Source organism: Staurois parvus, unplaced genomic scaffold (genome assembly GCF_062004578.1).
Source record: "Staurois parvus isolate SC_StPar_1 unplaced genomic scaffold, SC_StPar_1.0 ptg000505l, whole genome shotgun sequence".
Classification (NCBI taxonomy): domain Eukaryota; kingdom Metazoa; phylum Chordata; class Amphibia; order Anura; family Ranidae; genus Staurois; species Staurois parvus.
Window position 1 is genome coordinate 2,095,275 of NW_028318301.1, and position 19,162 is coordinate 2,114,436.

General features: G+C 41.6%; 1 protein-coding gene across 2 annotated transcripts in view; it reads right to left on the reverse strand.

Annotated features, from left to right (window-relative positions):
• Window positions 1-2,844: 2,844 nt before the first annotated feature.
• Window positions 2,845-19,162, reverse strand: part of CTCF (CCCTC-binding factor) — a 166,672-nt gene continuing 150,354 nt past the window's right edge. For both annotated transcript variants that reach the window (XM_089689957.1, XM_089689956.1), the window contains 2 exons: window positions 17,047-17,226; window positions 2,845-4,525 (listed from right to left, as the gene is read on the reverse strand). In XM_089689957.1, coding sequence (XP_089546083.1) covers window positions 4,341-4,525; window positions 17,047-17,226 — 365 coding nt within the window. In that variant the 3' untranslated portion in view covers window positions 2,845-4,340. The remainder of the gene's footprint in view (window positions 4,526-17,046; window positions 17,227-19,162) is intronic.

Here is a 19,162-nt window from a genome sequence, read left to right on the forward strand (position 1 = left end):
ATGAGATCATGAAAATTCAATTAGACTTTTCTCCTAAATGGTAAGGATTTTCAACATTTTATTAACGGTTTAGTGTTATGTGTAGGGGGGTGTACTGATGGGCAATTTTTTTTTTGCCTATCCTTCATTAAGCTGGCCACAGATGTATTGAAATTTGTCTGGTTAAGCAGGAACCAGACGAATTTCAATCCATCTATAGCCAGAAGTCATGCCGGCACAGCGCATGCAAGAAATCATTCTGTGTAAACGAGTCCCGAGTCATCTTAGACTTAACCAGTATCTTGGTACCCATGGGGTTTTGTTTTGGCTATGAAGAATCAGGTGTTGTCAGGAAAAAGCTAGTGCACACAATTAGTGTGTTCTGCAGTGGTGCAAAGCAATGGCTTTTACCTTAAAAGCTTCAGGGTAAGAAAAATTCTCTACTGTTCTAGAAGTGGCAGTTTTCCAAAGAATTCAGACACAATGGAAGAGGAATCTGCTTTTGTCTGACAGGCCACATGGTGCGTGCCTGAGAGGAAATCGGAATTAGATGAGGGGAGCGGTGTCAATACAGAACATTGCTTTGGGACAAAGGAACAGTTATATCCCTGAGCAGTATTCTGTATTTCCTGTAAGCCATCTGTAAAATGTATGCTATTTTGCCTCAAGCTTCTTGCGCCTGAAATCTGCCATTGCTAGTGAGGGGATACCAAGTGGGGTACTCATTTCAGGAGTGCAGAACAGATGGGGTTTTCCCTGTCCAAAGTGGCTGTGTTTCTGTAGAAGATGGCTGCGGGAATGAAGCAATGTACTGTGTGCATTCTCAGAGGAGGTGGGTGGAAACACGTCAACTGGGAGGGATGAAGCAATTATGGGACTTATTTGGAACTTAGTCCAAAATGCATAGGGAAAAACAAAAAAACAAAAAACTGAAAGCGTGTCCTGAGAAGCCTTAGACAAAATGGCAGGGGTTACACAAAGTGAAAAACATCTAAAAAGTTGTGTCCACTAAACTACATATTAAGCTGTGACCTGCAGATAGTTTTGCTTTAATCTATGAACCGGAGTCTATATACAGTGGGGCAAAAAAGTATTTAGTCAGCCACCAATTGTGCAAGTTCTCCCACTTAAAAAGATGAGAGAGGCCTGTAATTACACTTGCACTGCAGGATCTGAGTCCCTGGCGGCGCAGTGTGTTACTGATGGTAGCCTTTGTTACGTTGGTCCCAGCTCTCTGCAGGTCATTCACTAAGTCCTCCCGTGTGGTCCTGGGATTTTTGCTCACTGTTCTTGTGATCATTTTGACCCCACGTGGTGAGATCTTGCGTGGAGCCCCAGATCGAGGGAGATTATCAGTGGTCTTGTATGTCTTTCATTTTCTAATTATTGCTCCCACAGTTGATTTGTTCACACCAAGCTGCTTGCCTATTGCAGATTCAGTCTTCCCAGCCTGGTGCAGGTTTACAATTTTGTTTCTGGTGTCCTTCGACAGCTCTTTGGTCTTTGGAGTTTGGAGTGTGACTGTTTGAGGTTGTGGACAGGTGTCTTTTATACTGATAACAAATTCAAACAGGTGCCATTGATACAGGTAATGAGTGCAGGACAGAGGAGCCTCTTAAAGAAGAAGGTACAGGTCTGTGAGAGCCAGAAATCTTGCTTGTTTGTAGGTGACCAAATACTTATTTTCCACCATAATTTGCAAATAAATTCTTTCCAAATCAGCCAATGTGATTGTCTGGATTTTTTTTCTCATTTTGTCTCTCATAGTTGAGGTCTACCTATGATGCCAATTACAGGCCTCTCTCATCTTTTTAAGTGGGAGAACTTGCACAATTGGTGGCTGACTAAATACTTTTTTGCTCCACTGTATAGGGAAACCCTGTCTCTTTTATACACAGCAGTGCTGGGCCTAATAAGGTCCAGACTACAATGGTCCTTGAGGGCACATCCAGAAAAAGGTCTTCAGTGTCTTGGAACCAGAAAATGGATCATGGCCCTGCACCTGTATAGCACACCCAGCAGCTAAATTCACATTTGTAATTTGAGCCAAGCTGAGCGTCCAACGTAGGATCCAGTAAGTGAAGCAAACTTTGCTGGCTGTTCCCACAGTGGGGTCCAGATACAGTCCCCTGAGGTACACAAGGGTAACTGACCCAGAAACTGCTCAAGGCAATAAGCAGTCAGATGTTAATAAAATAATCATATGAAAAACCGTCAAAGGTCCATCATCTAAGGACAACAGCAAAAATCCGGAGACTTATGGAGCGGGCAGGACTATAATGGGTATGAGCCAAGGTGGCCCTAGCAAAAAAGTGTTACCCAGTTTCCAATCATTTGAAGGTAGCAGCAAATGACCCATGGTCTATAAACACCGCTTCTGTATGGTTAAGATAAAACACCTTTACACAAGTATTAGGATTTTTTAAAATTCCCCATTCCAAAAAAAAGCCCTGATGTTCATAAAATACATTAACCTTTTCCTGTAGAAGGTACTGTGGTAAAGACAAGGTTGCTACTTTAACTATAAGAATTACTGTCACCAACTGCCTATGACACCAGGGTAAGACATGAGAACCAGATCACAAGGAAAACAGGGTCATCTAGAATGTTTGAAAGAGAATAAAATTTGCATATTCTACGGTCTGTCCAAATTGTACACTTTCCCCCCCAATTCCTAATCTTGTCACACACGGTCACTGGGACAGGAAGGGACCATGAATTAACAGGTATCCTTCCCTACTCTTACACAAAATTAAAAAAAAAAACAAGACAAAATTACCATGTGAAAAAACAATACAAGGTAACAAAAAAGTGTTAGTGATGAACATAAAGTAAACACAATTATAAAGAAGTCACAACACAAAGTAAACCTACATTAATTTATTAGCTATACAGTGGTACATTCGCATTTCAGAAATACTACTTTTTGCCGATAAATGTTGGCCTCTTAATATAATCAAAATATCACACAAGACAGCAAGTACAAAAGGCTTTATACTATCCAAAGATCTAAGCTGACAGTTCTTGGTAGGCAGTATATCATTGGGGGAAAAAAAAAAGTTGTTTCCCACAGCAAACAGCAAAGTGCTCCCCCCCCCGCCCCCCACCTTACATGCCTGTCAGTGTTGATGAATGAGGAATCACTTTCAATCAGCTGTTTGTACCTGAGAAAAGAAACTGCCATTAGGATGCTACAGTGCTTAACCTTTTTGTAGCACAATACAGATTTGGCTCAAAAATCTGCTTCAAATATCAGGGCTGCTTTTTTGTCTATAACAAACAGCTAATAATCAGAGACTCATGCTGATCTGGGAAGATCACTACTGGTCAGCATTAGCAGGTGGTTCACTGTCTTAGTCAGAGCGGGTAACCTTTAATTACAGGAAAAAAAGCAGCCATTATGATAGAATATATACATTGTCATTGGCAGCACAAATCATGTGCATAAAAAAAAAAAAAAAAAAAGAAATATAGGTAAAAAAAATTTGATTACATCATTGTACCTATGGCCAAGTTGAACTTGAACGCTTTGCAACTGATACATAAGTACGAAAGAAAGCTAAGGATTCCAAAATGTGGTGATAAAAACAAAGTTTTCCTAACTTATGCATTCACCCATAATAGTTAAATTCCCCAAACTGAATTAAAATAACCTTCCTCGCTATTTCTTTCCATAATTATGCTGTTTGATAGAAAAACATTTTTACTTTTTTTTTTTCTTTTCTTTTTTTTAAAAGTTATTTACATAGTCAGATCTTTCACAACAAGACAAAATAAAGTTTTAAACAGAGTGTCTGAAAAAGGTATAGATGTGTGTGTATACATTTATGAATATAATATGCACACAGTCCTTTTCCTAGCATTTTTTGTAGGGCCCAGTGAATCTTGAAAGGGGCAGGTATTTAGTAGAAATCCACATTTTCTAATACAATGACAATTTTACAATTTAAACATAGTAGGCAACATATAACTTAATTGTCCTTTCTTCTCCAAAGCTCATACTTTCGTATTACATATGCCTATTACCATTTAAAATAGAAAAGATTGGCTAAAATGTGCAGCCTTTGAACGGTGGAGGGGACTTTACTTGTCACTGTTGAGCTGTGACAGACAACAGCGAATTAAAGAGGAGTCCCTTGAAACATCACTAAGCTACAAAAAACCCACAATGTGTCCATGATTTCCGTTTTTGGTCACTCAATGAGTGTGCCCCAGCCACCACTCTATAGGCATGGTAAAACAGATTTTTAAAATTAAGATGAAGCAACCAAAAAATAAAAAAAATCCCCATAAAATAGAAATGAGACATTAAACACAGCCCTGATCAGTTAAAATCAGAAAAACTGTGAAACTATCCATTATCACCGATCCATCATGCTCAAAATCATCTCTGGAGTAAGGTCGCCATTTGGAGCTTCCACTGTGGCAGGAGGTGGTGGACCTGCTATCACACCAACTGCCTCCATGTCGGACTCCTTCTTTACTTGAACTATGATGTTTTCAATGTCCCCTGTTGATTGATCCTCCACTTCAATTACAGTTGCAGCTGAAATGTAAACTCATTATTACTATATAAAAATGATAAAGGTAAGATTATAATAGTAACAACATGACTTAAAGTGCATCTAAAGCAAACATTTTGTGGGAGTGCATTACAGGGCACAGGATGGTATAATGGAAACAATTCGTTCAGAAGCTGCCTTAAGGAGATTGGAAAACAATAGCTGTAAGAACAGCTCATTACTCCCAGTATGACTGGTTTGAGGTTAGCAAATAGGAGTGGATAAGACATAGGAGGCCACAAACGAGCATCGCCAGGGACCTGAATGCCCACCAGGCAAAACCTAATAAACATGTGAACCAAAAACCAAGTGAAACTTTCAAATCTGAGAAACTGAAGCCTGATGCTGAAAGGCCCAAGAAGCAGTAACAGATCAAGTGGCATGAGCCTTGACAGCCAAAGGAGCAATCTTGCTCTTGGGCTCGTAAGCTTTGATGGTGAGCTACTGAATCCACCTAACAGTAGTCAAAGAAAAAACTGACTAATCCCACGAGGGACCTTCAGGAAAGAAAGTTGGACTGATGAAAAGATGTAGCTGAGAGATAACAGTGTCTGCCATATCCAAACAATGGAGGGAAAGCTCTTCAGGCTGTTTTGGTCCTTGTTAACGTGGAAGGAAGAAGCCACCTTGAGAAGGAAAACTGCCTCAAAACAACCTTGTCTTTGTATAACACAAGAATGGACACCTCTTTTCAGTTCAGGGCCAACACCTCAGAATATCACCTTTCCAAGTGGTGAGGACAAAAAAACCAACCAACCTCGCAAAGGTAAAAAAAGAGCTATATCTCTAATCTATACCTATATAACCACTTAAGCTCCAGTAGGTTTTACCCCCTTCATGACCAGAGCAATTCTTGCTATTCAGCACTGTGCTACTTTAACTGGCAATTGTTTGGTCATGCAATACTGTACCCTAATAAAATGTATATCTTTCCACACAAATAGAGCTTCCTTTCGGTGGTATTTGAACACCACTGGGTTTTTTATTGTTTAATAATAAAAATAAAAAAAACCTAAAAATTTTCTACTTTCGGTCATAAGACATTCAATAAAAAAAAGAATATTTAAAATATCTTCAAAAATGTAGGCCAAAGTGCATTCTGCTACCTGTCTTTGGTAAAAAACAAAATCCCAATAAGTGTATTGAGTCTACAAACTATTATATATATATATATATATATATATATATATATATATATATACAGTCATGGCCGAAATTGTTGGCACCCTTGATATTTCTCCAGGAAATCATGTATTTCTCACGAAACGTATTGCATTAACACATGTTTTGCTATACACATGTTTATTCCCTTTGTGTGTATTGGGACAAAACAAAAAAAGGGAGGAAAGAAAGCAAATTCGACATAATGTCACACAAACCTCCAAAAATGGGCTGGACAAAAGTATTGGCACCCTTTCACAACTGCGGATAAATAAGAATGTTACAAGCATGTGATGCTCCTGTAAACTCACCTGGGGCAAGTAACAGGTGTGGGCAATATAGAAATCACACCTGAAAGCAGATAAAAAGGAGAGACGTTCACTTAACCTTTGCATTGTGTGTCTGTCTGTGCCACACTAAGCATGGACAACAGAAAGAGGAGACGAGAACTGTCTGAGGACCTGAGAACCAAAATTGTGGCAAAATATCAACAATCTCAAGGTTACAAGTCCATCTCCAGAGAACTAGATTTGCCTTTGTCCACAGTGCGCAACATTATCAAGAAGTTTGCAACCCATGGCACTGTAGCTAATCTCCCTGGTCGTGGACGGATGAGGAAAATTGATGAAAGATTGCAACGCAGAATAGTCCGGATGGTGGATAAGCAGCCCCAAACATGTTCCAAAGACATTCAAGCTGTCCTGCAGGCTCAGGGAGCATCAGTGTCAGCGCGAACTATCCGTCGACATTTAAATGAAATGAAACGCTATGGCAGGAGACCCAGGAGGACCCCACTGCTGACACAGAGACATAAAAAAGCAAGACTACAGTTTGCCAAAATGTACTTGAGTAAGCCAAAAGCCTTCTGGGAAAACGTCTTGTGGACAGATGAGACCAAGATAGAGCTTTTCGGTAAAGCACATCATTCTACTGTTTACCGAAAACGGAATGAGGCCTACAAAGAACAAAACACAGTACCTACGGTAAAATATGGTGGAGGTTCAATGATGTTTTGGGGTTGTTTTGCTGCCTCTGGCACTGGGTGCCTTGACTGTGTGCAAGGCATCATGAAATCTGAGGATTACCAAAGGATTTTGGGTCGCACTGTAGGGCCCAGTGTCAGAAAGCTGGGTTTGCGTCCAAGATCCTGGGTCTTCCAGCAGGACAATGACCCCAAACATACGTCAAAAAGCACTCAGAAATGGATGGCAAAGAAGCGCTGGAGAGTTCTGAAGTGGCCAGCAATGAGCCCAGATCTAAATCCCATTGAACACCTGTGGAGAGATCTTAAAATTGCTGTTGGGAAAAGGTGTCCTTCCAATAAGAGAGACCTGGAGCTGTTTGCAAAGGAAGAGTGGTCCAAAATTCCGGGTGAGAGGTGTCAGAAGCTTATTGATGGTTATAGGAAGCGACTGATTTCAGTTATGTTTTCCAAAGGGTGTGCAACCAAATATTAAGTTAAGGGTGCCAATACTTTTGTCCAGCCCATTTTTGGGGTTTTGTGTGACATTATGTCATATTTGCTTTTCTGCCTCTGTTTTATATTTGTTCCAATACATACAAAGGGAATAAACATGTGTATAGCAAAACATGTGTTAATGCAATACCTTTTTTGTGTGAAATACTTGATTTTCAGGAAAAATATCAAGGGTGCCAACAATTTCGGCCATGACTGTATATATATATATATATATATATATATATATATATATTGGAATTTACGCAGCTATTACGCTATACTGGTAACGGTGGTGATCAGTGACTTATAGTGGGACTGTGATAGTGTCTGGCAATCTGACACTAGCGGACGCTGGCTGGGACACTGACACCAAAAGTGACACTAATACAGTGATCAGTGCTAATACTGTACACTGTCACAGTACTAATGATACTGGCTGGTTATGTGTTATCAAGGATCAATCAAGAGGTTAACAGGTGTAGTGTGTGTAATATGTGCTGATTTTACTAATAGTAATAACTAATAACCTAATAGATAACTAATTAACAGATAACTAATAATCTGTGTACAGAGACCTGTGTTGCTAGTAAACACAGCTCTTTACTGCGATTCGCTAAGCTGATCAGCAGGTACCGGCCATAAATCATTGTGCTGTACCAAATCACAGCACAGATCGGGAAGGGGGCATGCGAACTACACCTGGAAACGCTAGATCACATACATGTAAGTGAGCCAGCACAGGGGATGCATGCCCACAATACAAAGAAAGCGGGCGGTCCTTAACCACAACCTTACCGCACTATAGCCGAATGACAGATACAGCACGGTTGTTCAGTTCTGGGAGGGCGTCATATGACATCCTCCCAGAACGAGCCCTGCCTGGGCCTGGGCACAAAAGGGGGTAAAAGTGCTTGGTAGGCAAGTAGTTAAGCAGTCACCCTATAACCCTAATTCCTGACCTCAAAGGGCAGCCTTGGAAGACAGACATGACTAGGCTGAAATGTTCAGTTCTGGGAGGGCGTCATATGACGTACTGACATTCCCCATCCAACCTGATGGAGCTCAAGAGATACTGCAAAGAATGTGAGAAACTGCCCAAAAATAGGTGTGCCAAGCTTGTAGTATCCTACTCAAAACGACTTGAGGCTGTAATTGCTGCTAAAGGTGCTTCAACAAAGTATTGAGCAAAGGGTGTGAATACTTATGTACATGTGTTTTTTTTTTTTCGTTTTTTTATTTTTAATAAATTGCAAAGATTTCAAAATGAACTTCTTTCACGTTGTCATTATGGGGTATTGTTTGTAGAATGTTGAGGAAAAAAATGAATTTAATTCATTTTGGAATAAAGCTGTAACATAACAAAATGTGGCACAAGTTAAGCACTGTGGATACTTTCTGGATGCACTATAGATGGACAAAATTTATCTGTTCACCAGGGACCATATGAATTTTGATGCATCTATGCATGTTCTCTGATTAGTCAATTTAATGACCGACTTCTCGCGAACAGAATTGTTGGCAAATACAGAGAATCTAATAATAAAGTGGGGAGGATTCCTCTATTCACATAACTTTTGTGGATGGGGGAACTGGTTCTGTTAGGTGAAACAAGGAGCATTGTCTTCATGTCGGGCTGCAAAGGCACAACAATCTCTCTGGTTAAAAGGTGTTATTTGTTGTTAATAAATCTTGGAGTAAGAATTTCCCCGATTTCAGCACCAGCCCTGGACCTGTAGAAAACCTTGCGGTTAACTTAATGAATTGTACCACAAGCCTCTGTGAGTGTAACACAGAATCCATTGTCTAAGGGGCAACAATAAATCTGGCCCTAAATCATCTTCTTAGCAGAATGGTTCCCTCAGGACAAAGCTGCAGAGTAACTGAACTGAAAGTTGCCAAAATGAGCGCCTCAGTGGCTCAGTAGCAGCAGCTAAAATGACTTGCTAGAAGAAAATATCTTGAGAAAAGAACAAAAGCAAGATATGAAATTGGATGGCATCTCTCAAGAGCCAAGAAAAGATGTCCACTCTCCTAAAGAAACTAGGAAAAAAAAAAAAAACTGAGCCATGCTGGGCGCAGTATAAATTATAAACGGGCTGCCCTTACAGTTTGTTTGCCAGGGTCCAATCTCCTTAACTGTCATTGTACAATACGCAGAGCTGGAAGGAGTTGAGTGAAAACCCTATTATCCTGGGAGATCAGGCTGCACTCCAGCACGATCTGTCACCGGCTTTGTGCATAGGACACTGCTGATGACAGATTACTACACCAGCAACCTGCTGTCCGTGTCATGTAATTGCTTCCTTTCATGCCATTTATTGCTTACAACTGTGCAACGAGCTGTGATTGGTCACATGTACAGACTGGGTCAATCACAGCTGACCACAACAAAACTACTGAATGAATCAGCTTAATTCAACCTAATACCTGTCCCTCTGCTCCCCAAACCCCCCCCGTTTTCGTGTGCACTTCTGAATGCCCGATCGGTTTGCAACAAACTCACCGCCATCCACGACCTCTGTCTCCCGCTCCCCTCAACCTCCTAGCGATCACTGAAACATGGATCCAAGCCACTGACTCTACCTCCCCTGCGGCACTCTCATATGTAGGTCTCACCTAGACCCACTCACCCAGACCCAGCGGTCGAAAAGGTGGTGGGATTGGTGTGCTCCTGTCACCGCTGAGCACCTTCCAAGTCCTCCCTAACCCCCCCTCTCTATCCTTCTCCTCCTTTGAGGCCCACTGCATCCGACTATTTTCTCCAATCCCTCTGAGGATTGCTGCAATCTATTAGCCTCCTGGACCCGTGTCCCGCTTTCGACGACGTCTCCACCTGGCTACCCTTCTTTCTCTGCTCGTAGCTACCCACCATCATCCTTGGAGACATCAACATCCCTATCAACATTAATAACCCGGCTACATCCCAACTCCTCCACTTAACCTCTTCTTTTGCACCCGCACAGTGCATACAGTCTACCACTCACTCCGACGGGAACACCATGGACCTTGTTTTCTCCCATCTCTGCACTCCCCACAACCTCACAAACACCTCCTTTCCTCTCTCTGACCACAACCTTATTACCTTCTCCATCTCCTCGTCCTCACACACCTACCCCTCCAAATGTCAAACTATCACCAGCCGAAACCTCCGCAACTTGAACCCTGCCCCTTTCCACTCTGCAGCTGGCCAACTGTACGACAGTATCCTTCCCCTGTCCTGCCCTGACCATTACTTTCTATAACAACTCGCTGGACCAGCCCTGGACCTGTAGAAAACCTTGCGGTTAACTTAATGAATTGTACCACAAGCCTCTGTGAGTGTAACACAGAATCCATTGTCTAAGGGGCAACATTAAATCTGGCCCTAAATCATCTTCTTAGCAGAATGGTTCCCTCAGGACAAAGCTGCAGAGTAACTGAACTGAAAGTTGCCAAAATGGAGCGCCTCAGTGGCTCAGTAGCAGCAGCTAAAATGACTTGCTAGAAGAAAATATCTTGAGAAAAGAACAAAAGCAAGATATGAAATTGGATGGCATCTCTCAAGAGCCAAGAAAAGATGTCCACTCTCCTAAAGAAACTAGGAAAAAAAAAAAAAAAACTGAGCCATGCTGGGCGCAGTATAAATTATAAACGGGCTGCCCTTACAGTTTGTTTGCCAGGGTCCAATCTCCTTAACTGTCATTGTACAATACGCAGAGCTGGAAGGAGTTGAGTGAAAACCCTATTATCCTGGGAGATCAGGCTGCACTCCAGCACGATCTGTCACCGGCTTTGTGCATAGGACACTGCTGATGACAGATTACTACACCAGCAACCTGCTGTCAGTGTCATGTAATTGCTTCCTTTCATGCCATTTACTGCTTACAACTGTGCAACGAGCTGTGATTGGTCACATGTACAGACTGGGTCAATCACAGCTGACCACAACAAAACTACTGAATGAATCAGCTTAATTCAACCTAATACCTGTCCCTCTGCTCCCCAACAGTCTGGCTTCCGTCCCCTACACTCCACCGAAACTGCCCTACTCAAACTCACCAATGACCTGCTAACCGCCAAAGCTAATGGCCACTATTCAGTGCTCCTACTCCTCGACCTCTCTGCGGCTTTTGACACGGTTGACCACCCCCTCCTCAAAAAACTACATTCTCTCGACCTCAGAGACCCCACTCTCTCCTGGCTCTCTTACTATCTATCACAGCACTCCTTCAGTGTTACCTATAACGCTACCACCTCCCCCTCACTCCCCCTCTCTGTTGGGGTCCCTCATGGTTCTGTCCTCGGGCCCTTTCTCCTCTCCATCTACACCTCCTCCCTTGGCCAACTGACTCTCACGGCTTCAACTACCATCTCTATGCCAATGACAAGCAAATCTCTCTATCCTTCGCCTCATCCCTGCAGTCTCCACCCGAATCACTAGCCTACTGAACGACTTATCGGATTGGATGTCACTCCACTTCCTCAAAATAAACCTTTCCAAAACTGAGCTTCTAGTTTTCCCCTCAGCCCTCGTCCCCCCCCCCCCCTCCTGACTTCTCCATCACATCCAGCAATGCCACCATCAGTCCCACCCCGCAAGCCAGAGTACTAGGTGTCATCCTAGACTCCAACCTGTCCTTCCAATCCCAGGTCCAATCGCTGACAAACTTATGTAGACTCCACTCCGCAACATCTCCAGAATACGTCTGTTCCGAACCCCGGAAACTACTAAGCAACTTATTCACTCCATTATCTCACGACTCGACTACTGTAACTCCCTCCTCACCGGCTTACCTCACCACAGGCTATCCCCGCTTCAGTCTATCCTGAATACTGCGGCCAGACTCATCCACCTTACTAACAGCTCCGTATCCGCCACCCCCGTCTGCCAATCCCTCCACTGGCTTCCGATTGCCCAACGGATAAAATTCAAAATGCTAACATTGACGTACAATGAATGCTGTTCATAACACTGCCCCAAACTACATCACCGACCTGATATCCAAATACCACCCTAATCGTACTCTCCGCTCCTCACAAGACCTCCTACTCTCTAGTTCCCTGGTCTCCTCCTCCGTTGCCCGTCTCCAGGACTTCTCCAGGGCTTCCCCCATCCTCTGCAACTCCCCACCCCAATCCATCAGACTATCACCTACCCTCCTCTCCTTTAGACGCACCCTGAAGACCCATCTCTACAGGGAAGCCTACCCCGCCCTCAGCTAATTGCCGATCTCCACTCTTCCTACCACTCCATCCCCCACAGCCATTTTCTCCTGTACCACTTTCCCCTCCCTCCTAGATTGTAAGCTCCAAGGAGCAAGGCCCTCAAACGCCTCGTGTATCGAATTGTATTGTTACTGTACTGTCTCCCATTGTAATGTACAGCGCTGAGTAAACCGTTGGCGCTATATAAATACTGTATAATAATAATTCAGTAAAAATGCTTGCTTATCCACTTCCTGTCTGCCCTATAGCCGTAATACGGCTACAGGGCGGCACGGTGTGCAAAATCACACACACACATATATATATATATATATATATATATATATATATACACATATATACACACAGTTGCAAGAAAAAGTATGTGAACCCCTTGGGATTACGTGGAGTTTTGCATGAATTGGGCATAAAATGTGCTCTGAACGTCATCTAAGTCACAACAATAGAAGAACACAGTCTGCTGAACATAATACTACACAAACAGATGTTTCCATGGTTTAATTGCACATAACATGTAAACATTCACAGTGCAGGGAGGAAAAAGTATGTGAGGCCCTAGCTTAATGACTTCTCCCAGAGCTAATTGGAGCCAGGAGTGAGCCAACCTTGACTCCTATCAGTGTGATGATATTGAATGTGTTGCTGACAGCTGTCCTGCCCTTAAAAAACACACACCTGTTTTGGGTTTACTGGTTTCAAGAAGCACTGTCTGATGTGAACCATGCCTCGCAGAAAAGAGCTCTCAGAAGACCTACGATAAAGAATTGTTGACTTGCATGAAGCTGGAAAAGGTGTTACAAAAGTATCTCCAAAAGCCTTGATGTTCATGTGTCCATGGTAAGACAGACTGTCTACAAATGGAGAAAGTTTAGCACTGTTGCTACTCTCCCTAGGCGTGGTCGTCCTGTAAAAATGACTGCAAGAGCACAGCGCAGAATGCTGCATGAGGTAAAGAAGAATGCCAGAGTGTCAGCTAAAGACCTACAGTAATCTCTGGCACATGCTAACATTTTTGTTGACACATCTACAATAAGGAAAACATTAAACAAGAATGGAGTACATGGGAGGACACCACGGAGGAAGCCATTGCTGTCCAAAAAGAATATTGCAGCACGTTTGAAGTTTGCAAAAGAGCACCTGGAGGTTCCATAGCACTACTGGCAAAATATACTGTGGACAGATGAAACCAAGATTGAGTTGTTTGGGAAGAACACACAACACTATGTGTGGAGAAAAAAAGGCACAGCACGCCAACATCAAAACCTCATCCCCACTGTAAAACATGGCGGAGGGAGCATCAAGGTTTGGGGCTGCTTTGCTGCCTCAGGGCCTGGACGGATTGTTGTCATTGATGGGAAAATGAATTCCAGAGTTTATCAAGACATTTTGCAGGAAAACGTACGACCATCTGTCTGCCAACTGAAGCTCCGCAGAGGATGGGCGATGCAACAGGACAATGACCCAAAGCATACAAGTAATTCAACAAAACAATGGCTGCAACAGCACAGAATACGCCTTCTGGAGTGGCCCAGTCAGAGTCCTGACCTCAACCCGATTGAAATGCTGTGGCATGACCTTAAGAGAGCGATTCACACCAGACATCCCAAGAATATTGCTACACTGAAACAGTTTTGTGAAGAGGAGTGGTCCAAAATTACTCCAGATCCTTGTGCAGGTCTGATCTGCAACTACAGGAAACGTTTGGTTGAGGTTATTGCTGCCAAAGGAGGGTCAACCAGTTATTAAGTCCAAAGGTTCACATACTTTTTCCTCCCTGCACTGTGAATGTTTACATGTTATGTGCAATTAAACCATGGCAACATCTAATGTTTGTGTAGTATTATGTTTAGCAGACTGTGTTCTTCTATTGTTGTGACTTAGATGACGTTCAGAGAACATTTTATGCCCAATTCATGCAAAACTCCACGTAATCCCAAGGGGTTCACATACTTTTTCTTGCAACTGTATGCCAGTTGTGGCCTCGGTTATCAATCACCGGGTCCCGGTTGGTGATCAAGGAGCATTACCGACGGAGGGAGAGAACTGTAAACAATATCGTTCTCTCCCGTCAGCTCTTGCACACTGCAATGCATGGTTTTGCATAGCAGAGCCATGCAAAGCAGTGTGCTTCCAATTAATCCTTTGATCACCACACGTTAACCCCTCCTGCCCAGTGCCATTAGTACAGTGTCAGTGCTTTTTATTGGTGTCACCAGGGACCCCCCCCATGTCAGAATGCCCGCCGCAGTCCCACTATAAGTAGCTGATTGCCGCCATTACTAGTTAAAGAAAAAAAATTCAGTATATATACCACCGCTTGTAAATACTATAACTTTCATGTAAACCAATTAATTTACATGTTTTGGGATTTTATTTTTTTTTAGCAAAGACATGTAGCAGAATACATTTTGGCCTAAATTAATGATGAAATTTAATTTTTAATTTTATTTTACTGGACATGTTTAATAGCAAAAAGTAAAAAATATTGTTTTCCTCAAAATTGTTGAGCTTTTTATTTTTTTAAAGTGCAAAAAAAAAACAAAAACAAAAAAAAAAAAAAAACCGCACAGGCGACCAAATACCACCAAAAGAAAGCTCTATTCGTGGGGAAAAAAGGACATAAATTTAATTCGGGTGCAGTGTTGAATGACCATGCAATTGTTAAAGTAATGCAGAGCCATAATGTAAAAAATGGCCTAGGCAGGAATGGCAGTAAATCCTCTGGAGCGCAAATGGCTATTACCAATTAAATTCATTGATATATGCAATCATAATGTGTTAAAAAAAAAAAGCCTGATCATTTGCTCAGAGTAGTACAATGTTACAATGGTAAGATTGTATTGCTCTGGTCACAGGAAAAAAAATAAATAAAAGAAATGTAATAAAAAATGTAAGATTTATTTTTTTACAAACTGTTGTCAGTCAGTGTCCCTGACCACTGCCACACCAGTTACATGATGACGCTGTAGTGCATTGGTGACAGTTTGTTTAAAAAAAAAAAAAAATTGTGAATTGTTTTTCTTCACTTTCCACAAAATTATGACAACTGCAAAAATAAAAACCTAACCATAGTTATATAGTCTGGCTGAAAAAAGACAAAAGTCGATCCAGTTCAACCATTAAAAAAAAAAAAAAAAAAAAAAAAAGACATCAGAAAAGTGATAATGAAAAGTAAAATTCTGCCTGAATTCTTTGAACATGGCCTTTAACCACTTACCTACCAGGCACTTATACCCTCTTCCTGCCCAGGCCAATTTTCAGCTTTTAGCGCTGTCGCACTTTGAGTGACAATTGCACGGTCATGCAACACTGTAACCATATGAAGTTTTTTATCATTTTTTTCACACAAATAGAGATTTCTTTTGGTGGTATGTACTCGCCACTGGGTGTTTTATTTTTTGCGCTATAAACAAAAAAATAGTAAAAATTTTGGGAAAAAAAAATTCTTTGTTTCTATTATAAAATTTTGCAAACAGGTAATTTTTCTCCTTCACTGATAGGCAGCACTGACAGGAACTGACGAATGGCACTGACAGGCGGCACTGATGAGCTGACACTGATATGCAACAATGATGGGCACTGACTTGCGGAACTACTGAGCGGCACTGATGGGCACAGGTGGATGGCACTGATGGGCACAGGTGGGTAAAGTCATATGACGCCATCCGAGAACTGGCCGGCTGCAGTGAAGCCGTAATTCGGCTATCTGCGGTCGGCAAGTGGTTAAGGCAGCAGCATAACGCATTGTTTTCAACATGCCATCCAGTGTTGAATAATACGCAATTAAAATCCATTTTTTAAGCTTCAGATTGAGTAAGGCAAGACGGAAAATCTGTCAGATTTTCATTACTTTCTGTGCCCTTGCTGGAGTGATACACACTATTTACCCAGATGGCCGTTGTCACTAAGAAAAAGTGGAAAAATGGGCATTCAAAAATCTGGAGTTGCCACAAGAAATGAAACAGAAGTGAAATCTTCCAATGGGTACGCCTGTGCTGGTGAAAAAAAATCCCTCACTTTGGAGAGATTTCCAGTCACTTCCTTCTGTGTCTAAATGACAGGAAGGAAAATGTCCTAATGGGACACAGATGGCAAAAGAACACCAATAGGGGTTTAAGTATTTCCTACTTTACACAAAATAGAGAAAAAAAAATGGCTTTAGATACACTTTAACCTAAATCATAACAATGGGCAATAGAATTAATGCATTATCAAATATTTATTCCAAAAAAGTACCTCACCGCACCCTCACTGAATTATGTAACACAAACCTCAGATGTTGGCTTTGACCCTCTGGACACTGCGGCAGGCTACAAAGGGGACTGGTAGTGTTTCATACAGCTTGAAGTTTAATTTTGTAAAGGGCTGCGCAAACTGTTGGCGCAATACAAATCCTATATAATAATAAAAGTTCTGGCACCTCTCACACGTCTGACATCCCACAGAGCTACAGCCACAAAGAATCCAAGATGTATTCACCATGCCTTTATTTTCTATGGTGCATGTGCAAATGTTTACGGAGCTGCCAAACACCTACTTAAACACTGCCAAGCCTTAGTGCAGAGGTTCAAAAAGCATGCCTCTGAAGTAACATCACTCAATAAAGGAAAAGGAAGTGTGTCTCTGTGTGTCTGTTTGTGAATTAGGACAGACATTTAGTTAACACCAGAACAAACTTACTATGTTTGTGCTGGTTAGCTTTTCCAGGTGGTCTTCCTCTACGTTTTTTTGCAGGTGGAGGCATTGGAGTAAGAGACTGTTCGACATTATGCTCATGTTCACCTTCTATCTCAACTGGCAGCTCATCCTCTTCCTCATCTTCTTCATCCTCATCCTCAAGATCTGGTTCACCATTGTCATCTTAAGAATAGAAAAAAAATAATTTTATTTCAGTGGGAGGGGGGATAGGGTGGACGTCACAATAATAATATTAATTGAACATTTTTTTTTGTTGTTTAAAAGAAAAAAAAAAGTTATACTTGCTGTACCTACTCTGTGCAATGATATTGCACAAATAAAGTCATTTACTTTCTTTTGTGGTAGTCCCCTGCCACCACTGTCTGCACCTTCCTTCTCCAGTTGCCTCCTTAGCAAGCCACGTGCCAAGGAGGCACACATGTTCTCTCTCTATGGAGATCCACAATGCTGGTAAGCCACACCACCACTCCCTTTTCACAGTAGTTTGACTGACAGACAGCCTATGGCTCCCACTACCCTCAGCAACTCCTGTGAACCCAGGAAGTGAAGGGAGGGGTGCTGTAGCCGAGTCAACACCAGAGTGGTGACAGGAGCTAGGTAAGTGTTTAGGGATGGGGGAGGTAGGACAGGAAGTGGAACATTTTTATACACTAATGCATTCTCTGTTTAAAAGACCTTTAGACTTTAAAACCACTTTAACATAATTGTGAGTACTAAACCATATACCATTAATGTGCGTTTTAAGAATGACACATTCAAGTGTTGCCTCCAACTTTAAAAGGTTAGGAAGATGAATACAGTAACCTGGCTAATGCACATAAGACTTCACATTGTTTCACACAAGTCTTGTGTTGCCTGAAAGAGAACTGCTTGGAACTATTTATTTGCAGTCTGTGGTATGGATTAAATACAAGTATTGCAGTCTTATGATACAATAGGATCTGGACCCTTGAGGGTGGATTTATAAAAACTTTGAAGTTCTATTCATCCTGTGAAACAGCATGTACATTCATTTCGTCCAAATTTCAGAAAAATCAAATGTTACCAAGCTATTTTATCTTCAGGTAGAATGTTTATTCATAAGAATGTGAATCTGGAAAATACTACCTAATGGAAAGAATGGGATTTTTTTTGTTACTTACCATAAAATCCCTTAAATGATGGGCACAGTTCTATTCTTGACCATGGGGTTTGTAGGACCACCACAGGAGTAAGACACTAAGCAGAAGAAAAAAACCACAGCACCACCTATGGTCAGTCCTAGCTGGTATAAACCCCCTCTCTGCTATAAGCAAGCCTTAGTCACAACTCAGTGCAAGAAGACAGAAAAAAAAAAACACAAGAGGGGTGGGTGCTCTGTCACTCAATGAACTCTGAGAAAGGGATTTTACAGAGATAAAAAATCCAGTTCTCTTACGTTCTTTGATGGACACAGCTCTTCTATTCCTGACCACAGGCACGAACCAAAGAAATGCCTCAATGAGGAGTGAGCAAGCCAAAGAAACCGAAGCAACTAAGCGAAACATACCAACCACCCACAAAAAGCAACCCCCCCCCCCCAAGGGGCAACAAGGAACACAAAACAAATAACAAATAAACAGAAAGGTTGCGCTTCAAAATTTAAATTAATTACATATCTCCAAAGAATTCCCAGTGAAGTAAATAATTGACTAAATATATAATCAATTGTGCCTTATTCCATAATTACTATCAATAATGTGATAAATATTTCAATTAATTTGTAAAATAATAAAAATAAATTATTCCTTATTAGAAATTATAACTTAAATGTGATAAACTCAAACAAATTTAAAATTGTGACAGTCCCATAAATCACGATTTAGGATTTGATGGATAATGGGTATCTCCTGGGAGCTCCTTACTGATCCTCTCCTTGTCTGCAGATATGGCTGCTGGGATTGCGTTATGTCATCCTCTACTTCACCAACTCGGCCTTCCAACTCTGTACGTTCTCGCACTATTTGTTCCTCATGTCTAAAAAATTAAATTTCCTCTTTAATAATCTTTAACTGGTCATTCTTTTCAGACCAAGGCAGATTTACACCTATTTACCACCATCAATCTCTCTCTTAAGGAT